This window comes from Anguilla anguilla, chromosome 5 (assembly GCF_013347855.1).
Source record: "Anguilla anguilla isolate fAngAng1 chromosome 5, fAngAng1.pri, whole genome shotgun sequence".
In the NCBI taxonomy this organism is placed as follows: Eukaryota; Metazoa; Chordata; class Actinopteri; order Anguilliformes; family Anguillidae; genus Anguilla; species Anguilla anguilla.
Genome location: NC_049205.1, coordinates 63,470,028 through 63,490,486, shown reverse-complemented (window position 1 = coordinate 63,490,486; position 20,459 = coordinate 63,470,028). Strand labels below are relative to the sequence as shown.

The window sequence follows — 20,459 nt, the reverse complement described above, 5'->3', positions numbered from 1 at the left end:
GTTATACTACATTTAATTTGGCAGACACTTTTATCCCAAAGCGACGTAGCTACTATAAGTGCATACCGACGGTCGTTGGAACAACTACAGAACACAGGTCACATAATGTACAGCTTATCAGCTACCCATAGCCGTGAGCATCAAGTCTAGTTCACTTGGTAAGCCCTGGCTAATTCGGTAAAGATGTGGCAAATCGTAAACTAGAATTGCGGCACGACTGCAAGAGATACTGTATGATAAGAGCTACAGCATCAGCATGAAGATATACGAATGCAGCATGAAAGTACTCGATGATACTATTGAAACATGAGTGTGAGAAAATCGAGTTTTCACATAAAGTGATACTAGATCGGGGGCCCAGAAGAGGAGCGTAGTGTTAAAGTAGGCTTATGACTGTAGTCTCACTGCGTTGTTTTCCGTTGCTTGAACATTTTTCTCACCCATAGTGAACTTTGGCAGAGCTGTTAGGGACGTGTTCTCACAGTCGCTGTTTAGGCTCAATTTTTCGCTGTCAGAAATGGACTTGCGTCCGTAGCAACGCTAACCGGAAACAAAGTATCCCTACATCCGGTTTTGGTAGCCATCTTGTGAAATATGCCTATCCTCTCTTCAACTGACATCGTTGGGTAAGCCACTGGGTAAGTTGTGAAAGTGGTGCCTCTACAGGGTTGGAGCCCTGATCTGTGTGGTCACTTCTGGCACTACGATCTTTACTTCACTCTAGTGTGTTTCTTTTACACCTCTGCACCTTGAACTAATGCACTTGTTGTACGCAAGCGGCCAAAACCAGACTTCGTTTTTGAAGCTCATTTCCTGGTGTTGTAGTTCCTGGTTGCTCACTAGCGCCACTACGGATGGCTCCAGTATAGGTGTTTTCATATCCGGTTTCCATGCAAGTCTACGGTATAAATGCGATCAAAATACAAAGTCAATAATTTTTTCTCACAAGAACAAATGGTCATAATAGGTGTATTTTATTCGTCTTATGACTGTCCATGGGTCGATTTCATGATTTATTGCGTCATTTGGGCACAGTGCCAATATTTGTTCTGGACCAATGAGGTACAGTTTTCGTCACTTCCGGATTACTGCCGAGGACTCAGATACAGTAGGGCCTACAATCTGTGGTCACTGGGGTGGGAGGTGGCGTCTCTTGGCCTTGACATTGCGGCTCCGACCACGGTCCACCTGTGCGAAGTCAGAAAATGCAGGCATCCCATTTTGTAGTGGTTTCATTATAGCGTGTGCTATTTACAGCTGCACTAGACGACCATAAAATAATCCTCCTCTGAAGTTTTGCGGTAGCCGAGTCATTTTTACTATTTCCTTTAGCCCACTTAACCAAATAATTAGTTGGAAGAAAGCGTAATCAGCTAACGCTTATTTGCTATATGTGGTAGTCCAGTAGCCTATGCTAAAACAGTTCGCAACTTCGGCTACCAAGCCATTTGACTAGCTAGCTAACCCTAACCGGCAAATATTCCATCTGTCAAACGTGTTTGACGGCTTGTCAGTCGTGTTCATTCCGTAAATGTCTACCTGGGCTATGCTGCACGAATGTGACAAAGCTAGAAGCTAGCAAGAAAATAATAATAATTAGAAATTAAATGTACATTATTTTTGTCTTTATGCAACAGGTGGAAAACTTGCTCTTCAAAGTGCGTTGTCATATTTACACGCCTGTTGATCAGTTATTAAAATACTTGGTAGATTTGTTAATCACCGCTGACAGTGTTAATTTTTATTCGGTAAAAAGTGACTTGCGAACGATCGGTCAGCTAGCGTCACCCAGCAAGTAAACACCACAAACGACGATGGAGTAGTAGCAGTTAATTGCTCATTAACGGACTGGCGAAAACCTACGACGATAACTTGCTTGGTTAACAGCGGGTCTACCAGACAGTTATATGGAAATTAGCCTAGTCAAATCACTAGTAGTCTACACATCTCTGATTGATTGACCATCAGTGCAGTCGATGTTCTTCCCCTGTAGTTCATATTGCTAATGCGTGAGCTACCCACGGATAGCTTACCTAGCTCACTGGCAAGCTGATATGCTAGCTAAGCATATTCGTTTTGCTGAGAAACATAAATTGAAGATAACTGAACATAATTGTATTATTAATGTCATACATATAACGTGATTACATGACACAGTACAGTCACGGATGGAAATTAAACTCCGTAAACATTTGATCATATATTTTAAAACATAACGGCAGACAGTCAGCTAGCCTCAAGTTCGTTCTGCAATCGTTCGTTCAGGTTGATGGGCTTTTCCGCACCGGACTGTCAATCACATTGTAAAAATCACAAGACCGCTTAACTCTATGGTTTTGGCTCCAAATCGAGAACATGGCCGCGCCCGCCATTGAGCTTCAAAACGTGTTTTACAGACCCACGGAGAGGCAATGGGTGACGTCACAGTAGCTTTGTCCATATTTTTTACAGTCTCTGGTTTTACAGACCCACGGAGAGGCAATGGGTGACGTCACAGTAGCTTTGTCCATATTTTTTACCGTCTCTGGTTGTACGTCGCTCTGGATAATGCCTGTAATGTAATGGTGCCCCGTACAATCAGTTACCGAATACGCACCAGATCTTTGCCAACTTTCCTTACGTTCACTTCATAACCCAGTTATTTTTCATGGTGTCTTTCCCACCCCAGCGTGATGTCCAGTGTTTTGAGTTCGCTTTTGAAAAACGTTATCCAAAACTATTATTATTATTATTAGAACATGGTGTCGTTAATGAAACATGGGGCCTCACAAAGAACAAGAATCTCAGAGCTGCCGATTGTTTACCTGTATGTTGATCCTGCGGTTGCACAAGAGGGACAGCGAGCTAAGCAGAGCGCCGCACAGGCGTTACTCAATTCATAACGAAGCGCAAAAAAGAACATGCGTAAGGTCACGTCTTTAAATGCGGGACATGCCTGGTAGCCTGTATTTATTGGACCAGGTGAGGTTATCATTTATGACCACACCGAGGAACTTGAAGCAGGAGACTCTCTCCACTTCAGCTCCGTCGATGTGAATGGGGGCGTGACCCCCCCCCCTGTCGCTTCCTGAAGTCCACGATCATCTCCTTAGTCTTGCAGACGTTGAGGGAGAGGTTATTGTCCTGGCACCATGTTGCCAAGACACTGACCTCCTCTCTGTAGGCGGTCTCATCGTTGTTGGAGATGAGACCCAGGATGGTGGTGTCGTCTGCAAACTTGAAGATGGCATTGGAGCTGCGTGTGGCCACACAGTCGTGCGTGAACAGGGCGTACAGGAGGGGACTGAGTACGCAGCCCTGAGGGGCTCCGGTGCTCAGGGTCAGTGCAGAATGGGTAACCTCACCTCTTCTGCACTGACCCTGAGCACCGGAGCCCCTCAGGGCTGCTCCCCCATTCACATCGACGGAGCTGAAGTGGAGAGAGTCTCCTGCTTCAAGTTCCTCGGTGTGGTCATAAATGATAACCTCACCTGGTCCAGGCAATCAGACGCAGCAGTGAAAACTGCCCAAAAGCGCCTATACTTCCTGAGGAGACTCAAGAAGTTTGGAATGTCTGCTAAGACCCTCATCAATTTCTACAGGTGCACCATCGAGAGCATCCTCACTGGCTGCATTACTGCCTGGTACGGCAGCTGCTCCGCTGCTGACCACAAAGCCCTCCAGAGGGTGGTGAAGACAGCGGAGCGCATCATTGGCTGCCACCTCCCATCTGTGCAAGGCATCTACCACACACGATGCCTCAGGAAAGCACAGAAAATCATAACAGACTTCAGCCACCCAGGCTATGGTCTGTTCTCACTGCTGCCGTCTGGCAGACGCTTCCGGAGCATCCGGGCACGGACGACCAGACTCACAAACAGTTTTTTCCCTCAGGCCATCAGGCTTCTCAACCAGCAACATAAATCCCTGGGATCACATTGATCACATGTCCTACTGTGTATGCTATGTACGTTCAATGTACAATCTTATGCACATATTCATCAGCACTCCTGCACTTTATATATGGTTAATATTTAAATATTTAATACTCCTATTCCCACTGTCCATATCCCCCATCCGTACAGGCTGGTACTTATTTGCTGTTAATATTTAACACTATGTTTAATATTATGTGTATTTTTATTATGTGTGATATTTCTTTGATATATTTTAGATATTTTCGATATTTTGCTCTTGCTTCTACGTAGTTGCTGCCTGCCATGTCACAAGAATTTCTTTGCTCAGAATGACCTGTGTTATACTGTGCACTTGACAAATAAAAAAACACTTTGAACACTTTTATTGCTAGCAAGGCTGAAAGAGGGTCAGTGTCTATGAACAGGAGAAATTTTGGGGAGTATGTTTCCAGGCGTTTTATCTGTCCCAAGACGACTCAACATGCTGTTTCACAGACACGGTGGTTTTTGACGCAGAAATCCTGTTCGGTTGTTACAATTCATTAGTCGTGGGGGTTCCATGGTGTAATGGTTAGCACTGGACTCTGAATCCAGCGATCCGAGTTCAAATCTCGGTGGAACCTGAACTTTATGGCGCCTGGGGAAAATGATTAGATATGCTGTTTCCAGCAGAGTAGTTGCTCATCATCTCTGGCGCAGATTGAGCGCAACGTTAATTAGCTATGTATTTTATATAATTAAATAATGGTTATGTGAATTTTTCAGCACAACTGAATATGTGTACTCAAAGAGCAAATTAATATGTGACCTTATGTTGGATTAAGGCTCACTGTGTGTGTGTGTGTGTTTAGGCAGAGTAAAATGGCGTGATGAAAAGAGATTGTACACTGACAGTGGTCTAAATCAGGTCCAGTCTGTGTTTTTGTGGCGATTGGGAGGTTCATAAGAAGAAACGCTGGTCTTAGAGGTTTTGATTTGCTGGTGTTCAGACCTACAGATTAACAAAATGCACAGAGGAAGCTCGGAGCCCAGAGGTGCACGGTCAAACGACCGATTCTCTCCTCGCCATTACAGAGCTTCTCGGAGGCTGCGCTCTGAGAAGAACGAGGGCCCAACGTCACACCTCGAGCAGAAACAAAATGGCCGCCCCAGCAGGGCACCTGATGCCATTTCGGCAGAGATGGCGTTCCCTCTGGGTTCTCCGGGACAGGTGCTGGAAGCACCCTGTGCGAGGAGAGTTTCAGCACGTCGGCAGCAGCAGAGAGTTGCCAGAGAATCGAGGGACGGGAGGAGTTCATCTGCACGTGCTGCAGGAAGACGTTCCCGGATGCTCTCGAGCTGCAGACGCACGAGGAGGAGCAGCACGGCACGGGGAGACGTTTCGGCTGTTCGGAGAGCGGCAAAGCTTTCGCTTGCTCCAGCGTCCTGGAAAAGCACCAGCGGATTCACAGGAGGAAGAAACCGTTCGTTTGCGCACATTGCGGTAAAAGGTTCTCCCAGATCAGCAATCTTAAAACTCACCAGATTACTCACACCGGAGAGAAATGCTTCCGCTGCACGGTGTGCAATAAGAGCTTTGCTTATCTCAGCGTTCTTAAGCGTCACCAGAGTCCACGCTGGGGAGAAGCGCTTGCTTTGCAAACTTTGTGGGAAACTCTTTGATGGCGCCGACTCCCTTAAGCAACACCATGTGACCCATCATGGGGGGAAACGGTTCAGTTGCACCCTGTGCGGAAAGGATGTCGCCACTAAGTACAACCTCAAGTCTCACCAGAGTGTGCACACAGGAGAGACACAGGAGAGAAACCGCACAGCTGTGACGAGTGTGGGAAGAGCTTTGCTCATCTGTGCAATCTCAAGACTCACCAAAGGGTCCACACCGGGGAGAAACCGTACGGTTGCACGCTGTGCGGCAAGAGTTTCTCTCAGAATCATGTTCTTCAGAAACACATACTTACTCACTCCTAGTGAGGAGTAAAACTGGGGGGAACATTGAGCAAAATCATTGAATTTACTACCCCTGCTGGGCAATTAAGTTACACTTACGTGGCACAGAGTAGAACAGTTTGATCACATTTTATACGGTGCTTACTTTGTCAGGCCTTTTCTGTTCTGGGATCATCACAGATTCTCATCACATGCTCAGCAATAAATAAATAAGTGAAACTTATGCCAACGTATTTGATTTTGAGTGTGCTGTACCCTCGTCCTTTGTATTTATGATTTTTTGTATCTCAATGGACTAATGGGTCTTTTTTGATATATTCAAGAGAATCCGACGTGTTTGTTGCTAGTTTTCTTCAATGGTTGATGCTAAGATGCCTAGATACAATGAAGCAAAAAGACAGTTTGTGATAAAAAAATATGTACTCCTTGTAGAAATAATATTATTGCATCGAGGTTAGAACGCAAAATCATCACGAATCATCCGGCACATTCTAATGTATTAAATTATTCCTCACGTTCGCAAAATAACTCGCCCTGCCGTGAACATGCGCATTAGAGGTTATTTCCCGTTACTTCTCCAGCTCCTATGGACACGTTCTAGGTTCAGCCACTGAACTCTATGGTACGCTGCATGGTTTCACCTGTGTCTACTGTGTGTAGTTTACGTAAGTAGCAAGACATGGCGACTTGTGCTTCTTTTCAGGTTCAGATGGCCTCCATCATGGAGGTTTTAACTAAAACGGCACTCGCAGAAATTTGTAAACTAGTCGACGACGCGTCTGCCTCATTACGATTGGAAATGTGCAGAAGCCAAAGAGAGAACGAGGCGCTAAAATGTAAGTTACTGGTTATGGAGGGAGAGCTCAGGGCTGCGCGAGGATGCGAAGAGGGAACGCCGGACAGTTCTCTAAACATCGCTTCTGAAGTTAAGGTTTGCGACGAATTCAGAGAAGCACAAAACTGTAAGTTCCTCACCTTATTGCATGGAAATGCACAACATTTCGGTCGTCCTTCTAACGTAGACGCAAGATGACATCGTTTTCGACCTGCAGTTGATTGTGTATTTTGCCTCCAATAGGTACGGTTGCAGGGAAACGAAATGTCGCCGTAGAGAGAGTCTTTGACGCGCGATTGAGCACAAGTCCGACCGAAGATGAACAGTACGTACCCGTGGAGAAGATGAAGACTGTTACGGATGCCTTGGACATAAAGTACGAGGTAAATGAAATAGAGTTTAAGTGACCCTGCACGAGTTTACATTTATGTTATGGGATTTCGGTCAGGTCAGGACATGCGATAATTAATATGGGCGTGGTCATTACCTAGCTAAATTGTATAACGTAGTCGGCCTTTCATTGTTGGTGTAAAGACTGCACGACCTAAATCAGTCTCGTTGCACATTCTGTTAGATATCAACGTTTCTATACTTATGTCCTTGAATGCAGTTTCACCGTTTATATTCACCGGCATCCCAGTGCAATATAATGAACAGTTAAGTAAACGTAGTTCTTGTCAGTAATCAATTTTCCTTATATGTATAAATGGAATGAATAATCCCGTAGGTTGCTAAAATAGCGTTTTGTCCCGTTAATGTTTCACTGGTTTTGTAGTTTGGATACGTTGTTTTGATAATAATGCAAATTGCAGTGCGCGAAACCCGTGTTCGTGTACTTTGTTTTTAGGGTTCCAAGGTGTAATGGTTAGCTTTCTGGACTCTGAATCTAGCGATTAGATTTCAAATCTCGGTGGAACCTGTAACTATATGTCTGCGAAATTGTTTAGCCTGCCTGTTTATTTCTGGCACAGTGAAGTAATGGTTCTTAAGTGCACTATATGACAATTCTTGGTCTGGAGCTGTTTTCCTTGGTTTGGGCTAGGTTAGTAAAGGGTTATCTTATACAATCACATTCTGGACAGTTTGGGGAAGGCCCTTTCCTGTTTCAGCATGGCATTACCCCCAGGCCCACAGCAAAGTCCATATAGAAGTGGTTTTACATTATATGGTTTTGTCGAGAACAGTGTATTATAACCCGACTGGTCAACACAGAGCCCTGACCTCAACCCCATCCAACACCTTTGGGATCAGTTGGAAAGCCAACTGTGAGCCAGGCCCAATCACCCATCACATGTTGTTTTTAGCCTTGTGTCTGTGTGTGTGTGGGCACTGTAGTAAAGTGAGGTGATAAAAACATTTGTCCACAGACAGTGGTTACTGTTGGTGTTTGGGTGGGGGAGAGGCAGGTTCAGAAGAAGAAATGCTGGTCTTGAAGGCTTTGATTTGCTGGTGTTCTTCACACTTCCTGTTTGTCAGCCTGAAGACGGGGAGCAGGATTGGTCAGAATCTGTGCCGCTCAGCAAGGATCGGCTGGAAGAGGACCCAAAGACGAGCCAATCACAGGCAGAACAGAAAATCTTTGAGGAGACTAGCTGTGGTAATTTCCTGTGGGGATTAATAATATATTTGTAATTAGGTTTCGCCGGTTGTAGTCGCTAAGGCCATCATGGCTAATCCAGTCATGTTATTGTGTCATGTTACCAATTAACAGCAGTTTAGATTTCAAGATGGCTGTATTTTTGCGCAGGCACATCAGAGGCAGCCGTAGCTGCTGCTAACGGTGGTGAAGGACCCCTCTGTGAGGAGAAGGAGGAGCTGCACATGCAGCCCTGCCCTGCAGGAGACCCAGAGAAGGGGCTGCAAGCCGAACTGAAGCAGGAGCCCGACGGGGAGCCTCTCACCCCTGGACACCCCCTGCCAGGATCTGGAGAGGGGCTGGAGGTCCAGTGCGCGTGGAGCAAGGCCACCAGATCGGGAAAGGTTCAGGAAATGCTCCGACAGCACGGAGGAAGCTCGGAGCCTGGAGGTGTGCGGTCAAACGACCGATTCTCTCCTCGCCATTACAGAGCTTCTCGGAGGCTGCGCTCTGAGAAGAACGAGGGCCCAACGTCACACCTCGAGCAGGAACAAAATTGCCGCCCCGGCGAGGCGCCTGATGCCATTTCGGCAGAGATGGCGGTCCCTCTGGGTTCTCCGGGACAGGGTGCTGGAAGCACCCTGTGCGAGGAGAGTTTCAACACGTCGGAAGAAGCAGAGAGTTGCCAGAGAATCGAGGGACGGGAGGAGTTCATCTGCACGTGCTGCAGGAAGACGTTCCCGGATGCTCTCGAGCTGCAGACGCACGAGGAGGAGCAGCACGGCACGTGGAGACGTTTCGGCTGTTCGGAGAGCGGCAAAGCTTTCGCTTGCTCCAGCGTCCTGGAAAAGCACCAGCGGATTCACAGCAAGCGCGGTAAAAGCTTCTCCCAGATCAGCAATCTTAAAACTCACCAGATTACTCACATGGGAGAGAAATGCTTCCGCTGCACGTTGTGCAGTAAGAGCTTTGGCCGTCTCTGTGACCTTAAGTATCATCAGAGTTTCCACACAAGAGAGAAACCGCACAGCTGTAACGAGTGTGGGAAGAGCTTTTCCCAACTGTGCAATCTCAAGACTCATCAAAGGGTCCACACAGGAGAGAAACCGCACAGCTGTAACGAGTGTGGGAAGAGCTTTTCCCAACTGTCCACCCTCAAGTCTCACCAGTGTGTGCATACAGGAGAGAAACCACACAGCTGTGACGAGTGTGGGAAGAGCTTTGCCCATCTGTGCAATCTCAAGACTCATCAAAGGGTCCACACAGGAGAGAAACCGCACAGCTGTAACGAGTGTGGGAAGAGCTTTTCCCAACTGTCCACCCTCAAGTCTCACCAGAGTGTGCATACAGGAGAGAAACCACACAGCTGTGACGAGTGTGGGAAGAGCTTTGCCCATCTGTGCACCCTCAAGATTCACCAGAGGGTGCACACCGGGGAGAAACCGTACGGTTGCTCGCTGTGCGGCCGTGGTTTCTCCTGGAACAGCGGCCTTCAGAGACACATACTGTCTCACAGCGCGGTGTAAAAAATTAGGGGACCTTTGACTGAAAATCAAAGATCTTAACCTGTCCTCCTCGGCGAGCAAGTTCCACTTTATGTGCCACAGAGCAGAACACATGGACCCCATTTTACACAGAGCTCACTTAGTCTGGCCTTCTCAGCTCAGGGAATCGTAGAACCACATACCTGCTCTGAGAAGGCAGTTGAACACACCTCCATAATCAGACACACCTGTGAGGCAATTTGTCCCAAAAAGTATTCTAGAGCTCACTGTATTTTGAGAATATTTGTCATGGATTTTTATTGTATAACTGTTGACCTTTTTTTAAAAAAAAATTCTGTTACCAATGACCATCAATAAATGGGATTTGGATTTTATGTTTTAGTAAAACTGGCATGCAAGCATCACCCTCCCCAGTGAGCCAGAACTGGCAGCTTGGGCTCTGCTATAGTACAGACTGGCCCCCGCAGCTTGCAGTACATTTCCAGGAAGCAAAACCCAATACTACAGTTCTGACCTGTGAGTGACCTGTCAATCAAAGCCCACACTTGGGCTCAATCAAAGGGAGAATTGAACGACCAACAATATTGTTTGCTTTCATTGGAAATAAGCTTGTTTTGGTAGACATTAGCTGGTTTTATTAATAAAGAAATGTGGATGAGGACTACATGCCAAACGTGTTGGTTTCTAGTATAATGACGCATGACATGTTAACTTTTCTTTTGACTGAGATCTTCCTTGTCCATTTTCTTTGTCATTGTAACTGGATGCAGCGAAAATATATTTCTCAAGGTCAGTTTATTGCGTGTACGGAGTGATTTTAAACAAAATGAAAAGTCTTTGCATTTGGATGAGAAATAAAACGTGTTTTTTCATAACGATCATTGTCGTTCAGAATTGCGTCTGATATTGTGAAGTTAAAGAGGCCACTTCACTGTGGGCACTGTGACGTGCGTACTGGTGTCGCAATTACATACGTTAAGAAGTCCTACATGTCTGGAGGAGAAAACCACGGAACTTGATGTGGCCGTCGCGTGCCCTTCCACTATTTGCTTAACGCTGACATCTACTGCCCATTATGTTGAAGTAAATTCCGGTGAACGGTGTTACGTTATACTACATTTAATTTGGCAGACACTTTTATCCCAAAGCGACGTAGCTACTATAAGTGCATACCGACGGTCGTTGGAACAACTACAGAACACAGGTCACATAATGTACAGCTTATCAGCTACCCATAGCCGTGAGCATCAAGTCTAGTTCACTTGGTAAACCCTGGCTAATTCGGTAAAGATGTGGCAAATCGTAAACTAGAATTGCGGCACGACTGCAAGAGATACTGTATGATAAGAGCTACAGCATCAGCGTGAAGATATACGAATGCAGGATGAAAGTACTCGATGATACTATTGAAACATGAGTGTGAGAAAATCGATAGTTTTCACATAAAGTGATACTAGATCGAGGGCCCAGAAGAGGAGCGTAGTGTTAAAGTAGGCCTATGACTGTAGTCTCACTGCGTTGTTTTCCGTTGCTTGAACATTTTTCTCACCCATAGTGAACTTTGGCAGAGCTGTTAGGGACGTGTTCTCACAGTCGCTGTTTAGGCTCAATTTTTCGCTGTCAGAAATGGACTTGCCTCCGTAGCAACGCTAACCGGAAACAAAGTATCCCTACATCCGGTTTTGGTAGCCATCTTGTGAAATAGGCCTATCCTCTCTTCAACTGACATCGTTGGGTAAGCCACTGGGTAAGTTGTGAAAGTGGTGCCTCTACAGGGTTGGAGCCCTGATCTGTGTGGTCACTTCTGGCACTACGATCTTTACTTCACTCTAGTGTGTTTCTTTTACACCTCTGCACCTTGAACTAATGCACTTGTTGTACGTCGCTCTGGATAATGCCTGTAATGTAATGGTGCCCCGTACAATCAGTTACCGAATACGCACCAGATCTTTGCCAACTTTCATTACGTTCGCTTCATAACCCAGTTATTTTTCATGGTGTCTTTCCCACCCCAGCGTGATGTCCAGTGTTTTGAGTTCGCTTTTGAAAAACGTTATCCAAAACTATTATTATTATTATTAGAACATGGTGTCGTTAATGAAACATGGGGCCTCGCAAAGAACAAGAATCTCAGAGCTGCCGATTGTTTACCTGTATGTTGATCCTGCGGTTGCACAAGAGGGACAGCGAGCTAAGCAGAGCGCTGCACAGGCGTTACTCAATTCATAACGAAGCGCAAAAAAGAACATGCGTAAGGTCACGTCTTTAAATGTGGGACATGCCTGGTAGCCTGTATTTATTGCTAGCAAGGGTGAAAGAGGGTCAGTGTCTATGAACAGGATAAATTTTGGGGAGTATGTTTCCAGGCGTTTTATCTGTCCCAAGACGACTCAACATGCTGTTAGCACTCTGGACTCTGAATCCAGTGATCCGAGTTCAAATCTCGGTGGAACCTGAACTTTATGGCGCCTGGGGAAAATGATTAGATATGCTGTTTCCAGCAAAGTAGTTGCTCATCATCTCTGGCGCAGATTGAGCGCAACGTTAATTAGCTATGTGTTTTATATAATTAAATAATGGTTATGTGAATTTTTCAGCACAACTGAATATGTGTACTCAAGGAGCAAATATGTGACCTTATGTTGGATTAAGCCTCACTGTGTGTGTGTGTGTGTGTGTGTGTGTGTGTGTTTAGGCAGAGTAAAATGGTGTGATGAAAAGAGATTGTACACTGACAGTGGTCTAAATCAGGTCCAGTCTGTGTTTTTGTGGCGATTGGGAGGTTCATAAGAAGAACGCTGGTCTTAGAGGTTTTGATTGGCTGGTGTTCAGACCTTCAGATTCACAAAATCTTCACACTTCCTGTTTGTCAGCCTGTAGACGGGGAGCAGGATTGGTCTGAATCTGTGCCACTCAGCGAGGATTGGCTGGAAGAGGACCCAAAGACGAGCCAATCACAGTTGGAACTGAAGATCAGTGAGGACAATGCCTTTGGTAATTTCCTGTGGGGATTAATAAGGTTATAATTGTAATTGGTAATTACTGGTTGTAGTTGCTAAGCTCATCCATCCAAATCCAATCAAGTTGTGTGAAATTAGTAATTAATTTCAGTTTAGATTTCAATATATGTTTATTTTTGTGCAGGCACATTGGGGGCAGCTGCTGCTAACGGTGGTGAAGGACCCCTCTGTGAGGAGGAGGAGGAGCTGCACATGCAGCCCTGCCCTGCAGGAGACCCAGAGAAGGGGCTGCAAGCCGAACTGAAGCAGGAGCCCGACGGGGAGCCTCTCACCCCTGGACACCCCCTGCCAGGATCTGGAGAGGGGCTGGAGGTCCAGTGCGCGTGGAGCAAGGCCACCAGATCGGGAAAGGTTCAGGAAATGCTCCGACAGCACGGAGGAAGCTCGGAGCCCGGAGGTGCGCGGTCAAACGACCGATTCTCTCCTCGCCATTACAGAGCTTCTCGGAGGCTGCGCTCTGAGAAGAACGAGGGCCCAACGTAAATGGTAAATGGTAAATGGACTGCATTTATATAGTGCTTTTATCCAAAGCGCTTTACAATTGATGCCTCTCATTCGCCAGAGCAGTTAGGTGTTAGGTGTCTTGCTCAAGGACACTTCGACATGCCCAGAGTGGGGTTTGAACCAGCAACCCTCCGACTGCCAGACAATCGGTCTTACCTCCTGAGCTATGTCACACCTCGAGCAGAAACAAAATGGCCGCCCCGGCAGGGCGCCTGATGCCATTTCGGCAGAGATGGCGGTCCCTCTGGGTTCTCCGGGACAGCGTGCTGGAAAAGCACCAGCGGATTCACAGGAGGAAGAAACCGTTCGTTTGCGCACATTGCGGTAAAAGGTTCTCCCAGATCAGCAATCTTAAAACTCACCAGATTACGCACACCAGAGAGAAATGCTTCCGCTGCAAGTTGTGCAGTAAGAGCTTTGGCCGTCTCTGTGACCTTAAGTATCATCAGAGTGTCCACACAGGAGAGAAACCGCACAGCTGTGACGAGTGTGGGAAGAGCTTTGCCCATCTGTGCAATCTCAAGACTCACCAAAGGGTGCACACCGGGGAGAAACCGTACAGTTGCACGTTGTGCGGCAAGAGTTTCTCTCAGAATCGTGTTCTTCAGAAACACATACTTACTCACTCCTAGTGAGGAGTAAAACTGGGGGGACCATTGAGCAAAATCATTGAATTTACTACCCCTGCTGGGCAATTAAGTTACACTTATGTGGCACAGAGTAGAACAGTTTGATCACATTTTATATGGTGCTTACTTTGTCAGGCCTTTTCTGTTCTGGGATCATCACAGATTCTCATCACATGCTCGGCAATAAATAAGTGAAACTTATGCCAACGTATTTGATTTTGAGTGTGCTGTACCCTCGTCCTTTGTATTTATGATTTTTTGTATCACAATGGACTAATGGGTCTTTAACGATATATTCAAGAGAATCCGACGTGTTTGTTGCTAGTTTTCTTCAATGGTTGATGCTAAGATGCCTAGATACGATGAAGCTAAAAGACAGTTTGTGATAAATAAATAAAAATGTACTCCTTGTAGTAGTGGCGCGGTAGAAATAATATTACTGCATCGAAGTTAGAACGCAAAATCATCACGAATCATCCGGCACATTTTAATGTATTAAATTATTCCTCACGTTCGCAAAATAACTCGCCCTGCCGTGAACATGCGCATTAGAGGTTATTTCCCGTTACTTCTCAAGCTCCTATGGACACGTTCTAGGTTCAGCCACTGAACTCTATGGTACGCTGCATGGTTTCATTTTTTACATTCTCTGGGTTTCACCCGAGTCTACTGTGTGTAGTTCACGTAATTAGCAAGACATGGCGACTTGTACTCCTTTTCAGGTTCAGATGGCCTCCATCATGGAGGTTTTAACTAAAACGGCACTCGCAGAGATTACTAAACTAGTCGACGACGCGTCTGCGGCATTACGATTGGAAATGGTCAGAAGCCAAAGAGAGAACGAGGCGCTAAAAAATAAGTTACTGGTTATGGAGGGAGAGCTCAGGGCTGCGCGAGGATGTGAAGAGGGAACGCCGAACAGTTCTCTAAACATCGCTTTTGAAGTTAAGGTTTGCGATGAATTCAGAGAAGCACAAAACTGTAAGTTCCACACCTTATTAAATGGAAATGCACTACATTTCGGTCGTACTTCTAATGTGGAGGCAAGATGACATCGTTTTCGACCTGCAGTTGATTGTGTATTTTGCCTCCAATAGGTACGGTTGCAGGGGAAGGAAATGTCGCCGTAGAGAGAGTCTTTGACGGGCTATTGAGCACAAGTCCGGCCGAAGATGAACAGTACGTACCCGTGGAGAAGATGAAGACTGTTACGGATGCCATGGACATAAAGTACGAGGTAAATGCAACAGAGTTTAAGTGACCCTGCACGAGTTTACATTTATGTTATGGGATTTCGGTCAGGTCAGGACATGCGATAATTAATATAGGCGTGGTCATTACCTAGCTAAATTGTATAACGTAGTTGGCCTTTTATTGTGGGTATAAAGACCGCACGACCTAAGTCAGTCTCGTTGCACATTCTGTTAGATATCAACGTTTCTATACTTAGTTATGTCCTTGAATGCAGTTTCACCGTTTATATTCACCGGCATCCCAGTGCAATATAATGAACAGTTAAGTAAACGTAGTTCTTGTCAGTAATCAATTTTCCTTATATGTATAAATGGAATGACTAATCCCGTAGGTTGTTAAAATAGCGTTTTGTCCCGTTAATGTTTCACTGGTTTTGTAGTTTGGATACGTTGTTTTGATAATAATGCAAATTGCAGTGCGCGAAACCCGTGTACTGGTTCCAAGGTGTAATGGTTAGCTTTCTGGACTCTGAATCTAGCGATTCGATTTCAAATCTCGGTGGAACCTGTAACTTTATGTCTGCGAAATTGTTTAGCCTGCCTGTTTATTTCTGGCACTGTGAAGCAATGGTTCTTAATTGCACTACATGACTATTCTTGGTCTGGGGCTGTTTTTCTTGGTTTGGGCTAGGTTAGTAAAGGGTTATCTTATACAATCACATTCTGGACAGTTTGGGGAAGGCCCTTTCCTGTTTCAGCATGGCATTACCTCCAGGCACACAGCAAAGTCCATATAGAAATGGTTTTACATTATATGGTTTTGTCGAGAACAGTGTAGAATAACCTGACTGGTCAGCACAGAGCCCTGACCTCAACCCCAACCAACACCTTTAGGATCAGTTGGAAAGCCAACTGTGAGCCAGGCCCAATCACCCATCACATGTTGTATTCAGCCTTGTGTCTGTGTGTGTGTGGGCACTGTAGTAAAGTGAGGCGATGAAAGCATTTGTCCACAGACAGTGGTTACTGTTGGTGTTTGGGTGGGGGAGAGGCAGGTTCAGAAGAAGAAATGCTGGTCTTAAAGGCTTTGATTTGCTGGTGTTCTTCACACTTCCTGTTTGTCAGCCTGAAGACGGGGAGCAGGATTGGTCAGAATCTGTGCCGCTCAGCAAGGATCGGCTGGAAGAGGACCCAAAGACGAGCCAATCACAGGCAGAACAGAAAATCTTTGAGGAGACTAGCTGTGGTAATTTCCTGTGGGGATTAATAATATATTTGTAATTGGGTTTCACCGGTTGTAGTCGCTAAGCCCATCATGGCTAATCCAGTCATATTATTGTGTCATGTTACCAATTAACAGCAGTTTAGATTTCAAGATAGCTGTATTTTTGCGCAGGCACATCAGAGGCAGCCGTAGCTGCTGCTAACGGTGGTGAAGGACCCCTCTGTGAGGAGAAGGAGGAGCTGCACATGCAGCCCTGCCCTGCAGGAGACCCAGAGAAGGGGCTGCAAGCCGAACTGAAGCAGGAGCCCGACGGGGAGCCTCTCACCCCTGGACACCCCCTGCCAGGATCTGGAGAGGGGCTGGAGGTCCAGTGCGCGTGGAGCAAGGCCACCAGATCGGGAAAGGTTCAGGAAATGCTCCGACAGCACGGAGGAAGCTCGGAGCCTGGAGGTGCGCGGTCAAACGACCGATTCTCTCCTCGCCATTACAGAGCTTCTCGGAGGCTGCGCTCTGAGAAGAACGAGGGCCCAACGTCACACCTCGAGCAGAAACAAAATGGCCACCCCGGCGAGGCGCCTGATGCCATTTCGGCAGAGATGGCGGTCCCTCTGGGTTCTCCGGGACAGCGTGCTGGAAGCACCCTGTGCGAGGAGAGTTTCAACACGTCGGCAGAAGCAGAGAGTCGCTGGGGAATCGAGGGACGGGAGGAGTTCATATGCACGTGCTGCAGGAAGACGTTCCCGGATGCTCTCGAGCTGCAGACGCACGAGGAGGAGCAGCACGGCACGGGGAAACGTTTCGGCTGTTCGGAGAGCGGCAAAGCTTTCGCTTGCTCCAGCGTCCTGGAAAAGCACCAGCGGATTCACAGCAAGCGCGGTAAAAGCTTCTCCCAGATCAGCAATCTTAAAACTCACCAGATTACTCACACCGGAGAGAAATACTTCCGCTGCACGGTGTGCAGTAAGAGCTTTGCCCATCTCTATGATCTTAAGCATCATCAGAGTGTCCACACAGGAAAGAAACCACACAGCTGTGACGAGTGTGGGAAGACCTTTGCCAAACTGAGCAGACTGAAGACTCACCAAAGGGTCCACTCAGGAGAGAAACCGTACAGCTGTAACGAGTGTGAGAAGAGCTTTGCCCAACAGTCCACCCTCAAGGCTCACCAGAGGTTGCACACAGGAGAGAAACCGTACAGCTGTAACAAGTGTGGGAAGAGCTTTGCCTATCTGTCCAACCTCAAGTCTCACCAGAGTGTGCACACAGGAGAGAAACCACACAGCTGTGACGAGTGTGGGAAGAGCTTTGCCCATCTGCACACCCTCAAGACTCACCAGAGTGTGCACACAGGAGAGAAACCACACAGCTGTGACGAGTGTGGGAAGAGCTTTGCCCAACTGTCCACCCTCAAGACTCACCAAATGGTCCACACCGGGGAGAAACCGTACGGTTGCTCGCTGTGCGGCCGCAGTTTCTCCCGGAACCGCGGTCTTCAGAGACACATACTTTCTCACAGCGCGGTGTAAAAAATTAGGGGAACTTTGAGCGAAAATCAAAGATCTTAACCTCTCCTCCTCGGCGAGCAAGTTCCACTTTATGTGCCGCAGAGCAGGACACATGGACCCCATTTTACACAGAGCTCACTTAGTCTGGCCTTCTCAGCTCAGGGAATCGTAGAACCACATACCTGCTCTGAGAAGGCAGTTGAACACACTCCTCCATAATCAGACACACCTGTGAGGCAATTTGTCCCAAAAAGTATTATAGAGCTCATTGTATTTTGAGGAATAATATTTGGCATTTATTATTGTATAACTGTTGACCTTTTTTTTTAAAAAAAAAAAAAATTCTGTTACCAATGACCATCAATAAATGGGATCTGGATTTTATGTTTTAGTAAAACTGGCATGCAAGCATCACCCTCCCCAGTGAGCCAGAACTGGCAGCTTGGGCTCTGCTATAGTACAGACTGGCCCCCGCAGCTTGCAGTACATTTCCAGGAAGCAAAACCCAATACTACAGTTCTGACCTGTGAGTGACCTGTCAATCAAAGCCCACACTTGGGCTCAATCAAAGGGAGAATTGAACGACCAACAATATTGTTTGCTTTCATTGGAAATAAGCTTGTTTTGGTAGACATTACCTGGTTTTATTAATAAAGAAATGTGGATGAGGACTAAATGCCAAACGTGTTGGTTTCCAGTGGATTCCAGTATAATGACGCATGACATGTTAACTTTTCTTTTGACTGAGATCTTCCTTGTCCATTTTCTTTGTCTTTGTAACTGAATGCAGCGAAAATATATTTCAGTTATTGTCAGTTTATTGCGTGTACGGAGTGATTTTAAACAAAATGAAAAGTCTTTGCATTTGGATAAGAAATAAAACGTGTTTTTTCATAACGATCATTGTCGTTCAGAATTGCGTCTGATATTTTGAAGTTAAAGAGGCCACTTCCACTATTTGCTTAACGCTGACATCTACTGCCCATTATGTTGAAGTAAATTTCGGTGAACGGTGTTACGTTATACTACATTTAATTTGGCAGACATTTTTATCCCAAAGCGACGTAGCTACAATAAGTGCATACCGACGGTCGTTGGAACAACTACAGAACACAGGTCACACAATGTACAGCTTATCAGCTACCCATAGCCGTGAGCATCAAGTCTAGTTCACTGGGTAAGCCCTGGCTAATTCGGTAAAGATTTGGCAAATCGTAAACTAGAATTGCGGCACGACTGCAAGAGATACTGTATGATAAGAGCTACAGCATCAGCATGAAGATATACGAATGCAGCATGAAAGTACTCGATGATACTATTGAAACATGAGTGTGAGAAAATCGATAGTTTTCACATAAAGTGATACTAGATCGGAGGCCCAGAAGAGGAGCGTAGTGTTAAAGTAGGCCTATGACTGTAGTCTCACTGCGTTGTTTTCCGTTGCTTGAACATTTTTCTCGCCCATAGTGAACTTTGGCAGAGCTATTAGGGACTGTGAGAACACGTCGCTGTTCAGGCTCAATTTTTCGCTGTCAGAAATGGACTTGCGTCCGTAGCAACGCTAACCGAAAACAAAGTATCCCTACATCCGGTTTTGGTCGCCATCTTGTGAAATATGCCTATCCTCTCTTCAAATGACATCGTTGGGTAAGCCACTGGGCAAGTTGTGGAAGTGGTGCCTCTACAGGGTTGGAGTCCTGATCTATGTGGTAACTTCTGGCACTACGACTCTAGTGTGTTTGTTTTGCACCTCTGCACCTTGAACTAATGCACGTGTTGTACGTCGCTCTGGATAAGAGCGTCTGCTAATTGCCTGTAATGTAATGTAATATAATGGTGCCCCGTACAATCAGTTACCGAATACGCACCAGATCTTTGCCAAATTTCCTTACGTTCGCTTCATAACCCAGTTATTTTTCATGGTGTCTTTCCCACCCCAGCGTGATGTCCAGTGTTTTGAGTTCGCTTTTGAAAAACGTTATACAAAACTATTATTATTATTATTAGAACATGGTGTCGTTAATGAAACATGGGACCTCACAAATAACAAGAATCTCAGAGCTGCCGATTGTTTACTTGTAGGTTGATCCTGCGGTTGCACACTAAGGACAACGAGCAAACAGAGCACCGCACAGGCGTTACTCAAATCTTAATGAAGCGTAAAAAAAAATTAAAAAAACATGCGTAAGGTCACGTTTTTAAATGCGGGACACGCCTGGTCGCCTGTACTTATTGCTAGAAATGATCAAAGAGGCTCAGTGTCTATGAACAGGAGAAATTTTTGGGGTATGTTTCCAGGCGTTTTATCTGTCCAAGACGACTCAACATGCTGTTTCACAGACAATGGGTTCAGCTACAGCGTACTGATAGGAAATTAAACCTCCAGACCACAGAACTGCGTAACAACCGGAGTGGCTGTCCAAAGATGTGGAATAACGATTAGCTATTCCGCCGACATGCAGTTCTGTGGTTTAGAGGTTTGAACTGCAGGTAAGCACACTGCAATTGACATATGAAGTCAAGTCATGACGTATTTCCGGGGGAATGACGTCATCAGCAAAGGGCTGACAGAGTGGAAGGGTGTTCTTCAGCATCATGGAGTCCGTACGTTAATACTAAATCCA

At 46.0% G+C, this 20,459-nt stretch overlaps 1 protein-coding gene and 1 non-coding gene across 2 annotated transcripts in view; both read left to right on the top strand.

Annotated features, from left to right (window-relative positions):
- LOC118228201 overlaps positions 1–18,736 on the top strand; it is a 43,183-nt gene extending 24,447 nt beyond the window's left edge. Inside the window, exons 6-14 of the mRNA XM_035419540.1 lie at positions 5,120–5,379; positions 6,922–7,061; positions 8,155–8,275; positions 8,426–9,774; positions 12,957–13,130; positions 14,605–14,893; positions 15,010–15,149; positions 16,231–16,351; positions 16,502–18,736. Coding sequence (XP_035275431.1) covers positions 5,120–5,379; positions 6,922–7,061; positions 8,155–8,275; positions 8,426–9,774; positions 12,957–13,130; positions 14,605–14,893; positions 15,010–15,149; positions 16,231–16,351; positions 16,502–17,856 — 3,949 coding nt within the window. The 3' untranslated portion in view covers positions 17,857–18,736. The remainder of the gene's footprint in view (positions 1–5,119; positions 5,380–6,921; positions 7,062–8,154; positions 8,276–8,425; positions 9,775–12,956; positions 13,131–14,604; positions 14,894–15,009; positions 15,150–16,230; positions 16,352–16,501) is intronic.
- trnaq-cug lies at positions 4,450–4,519 on the top strand. Its single transcript has one exon. It is a non-coding gene; the product is annotated as a tRNA-Gln (tRNA).
- Positions 18,737–20,459: the final 1,723 nt, after the last annotated feature.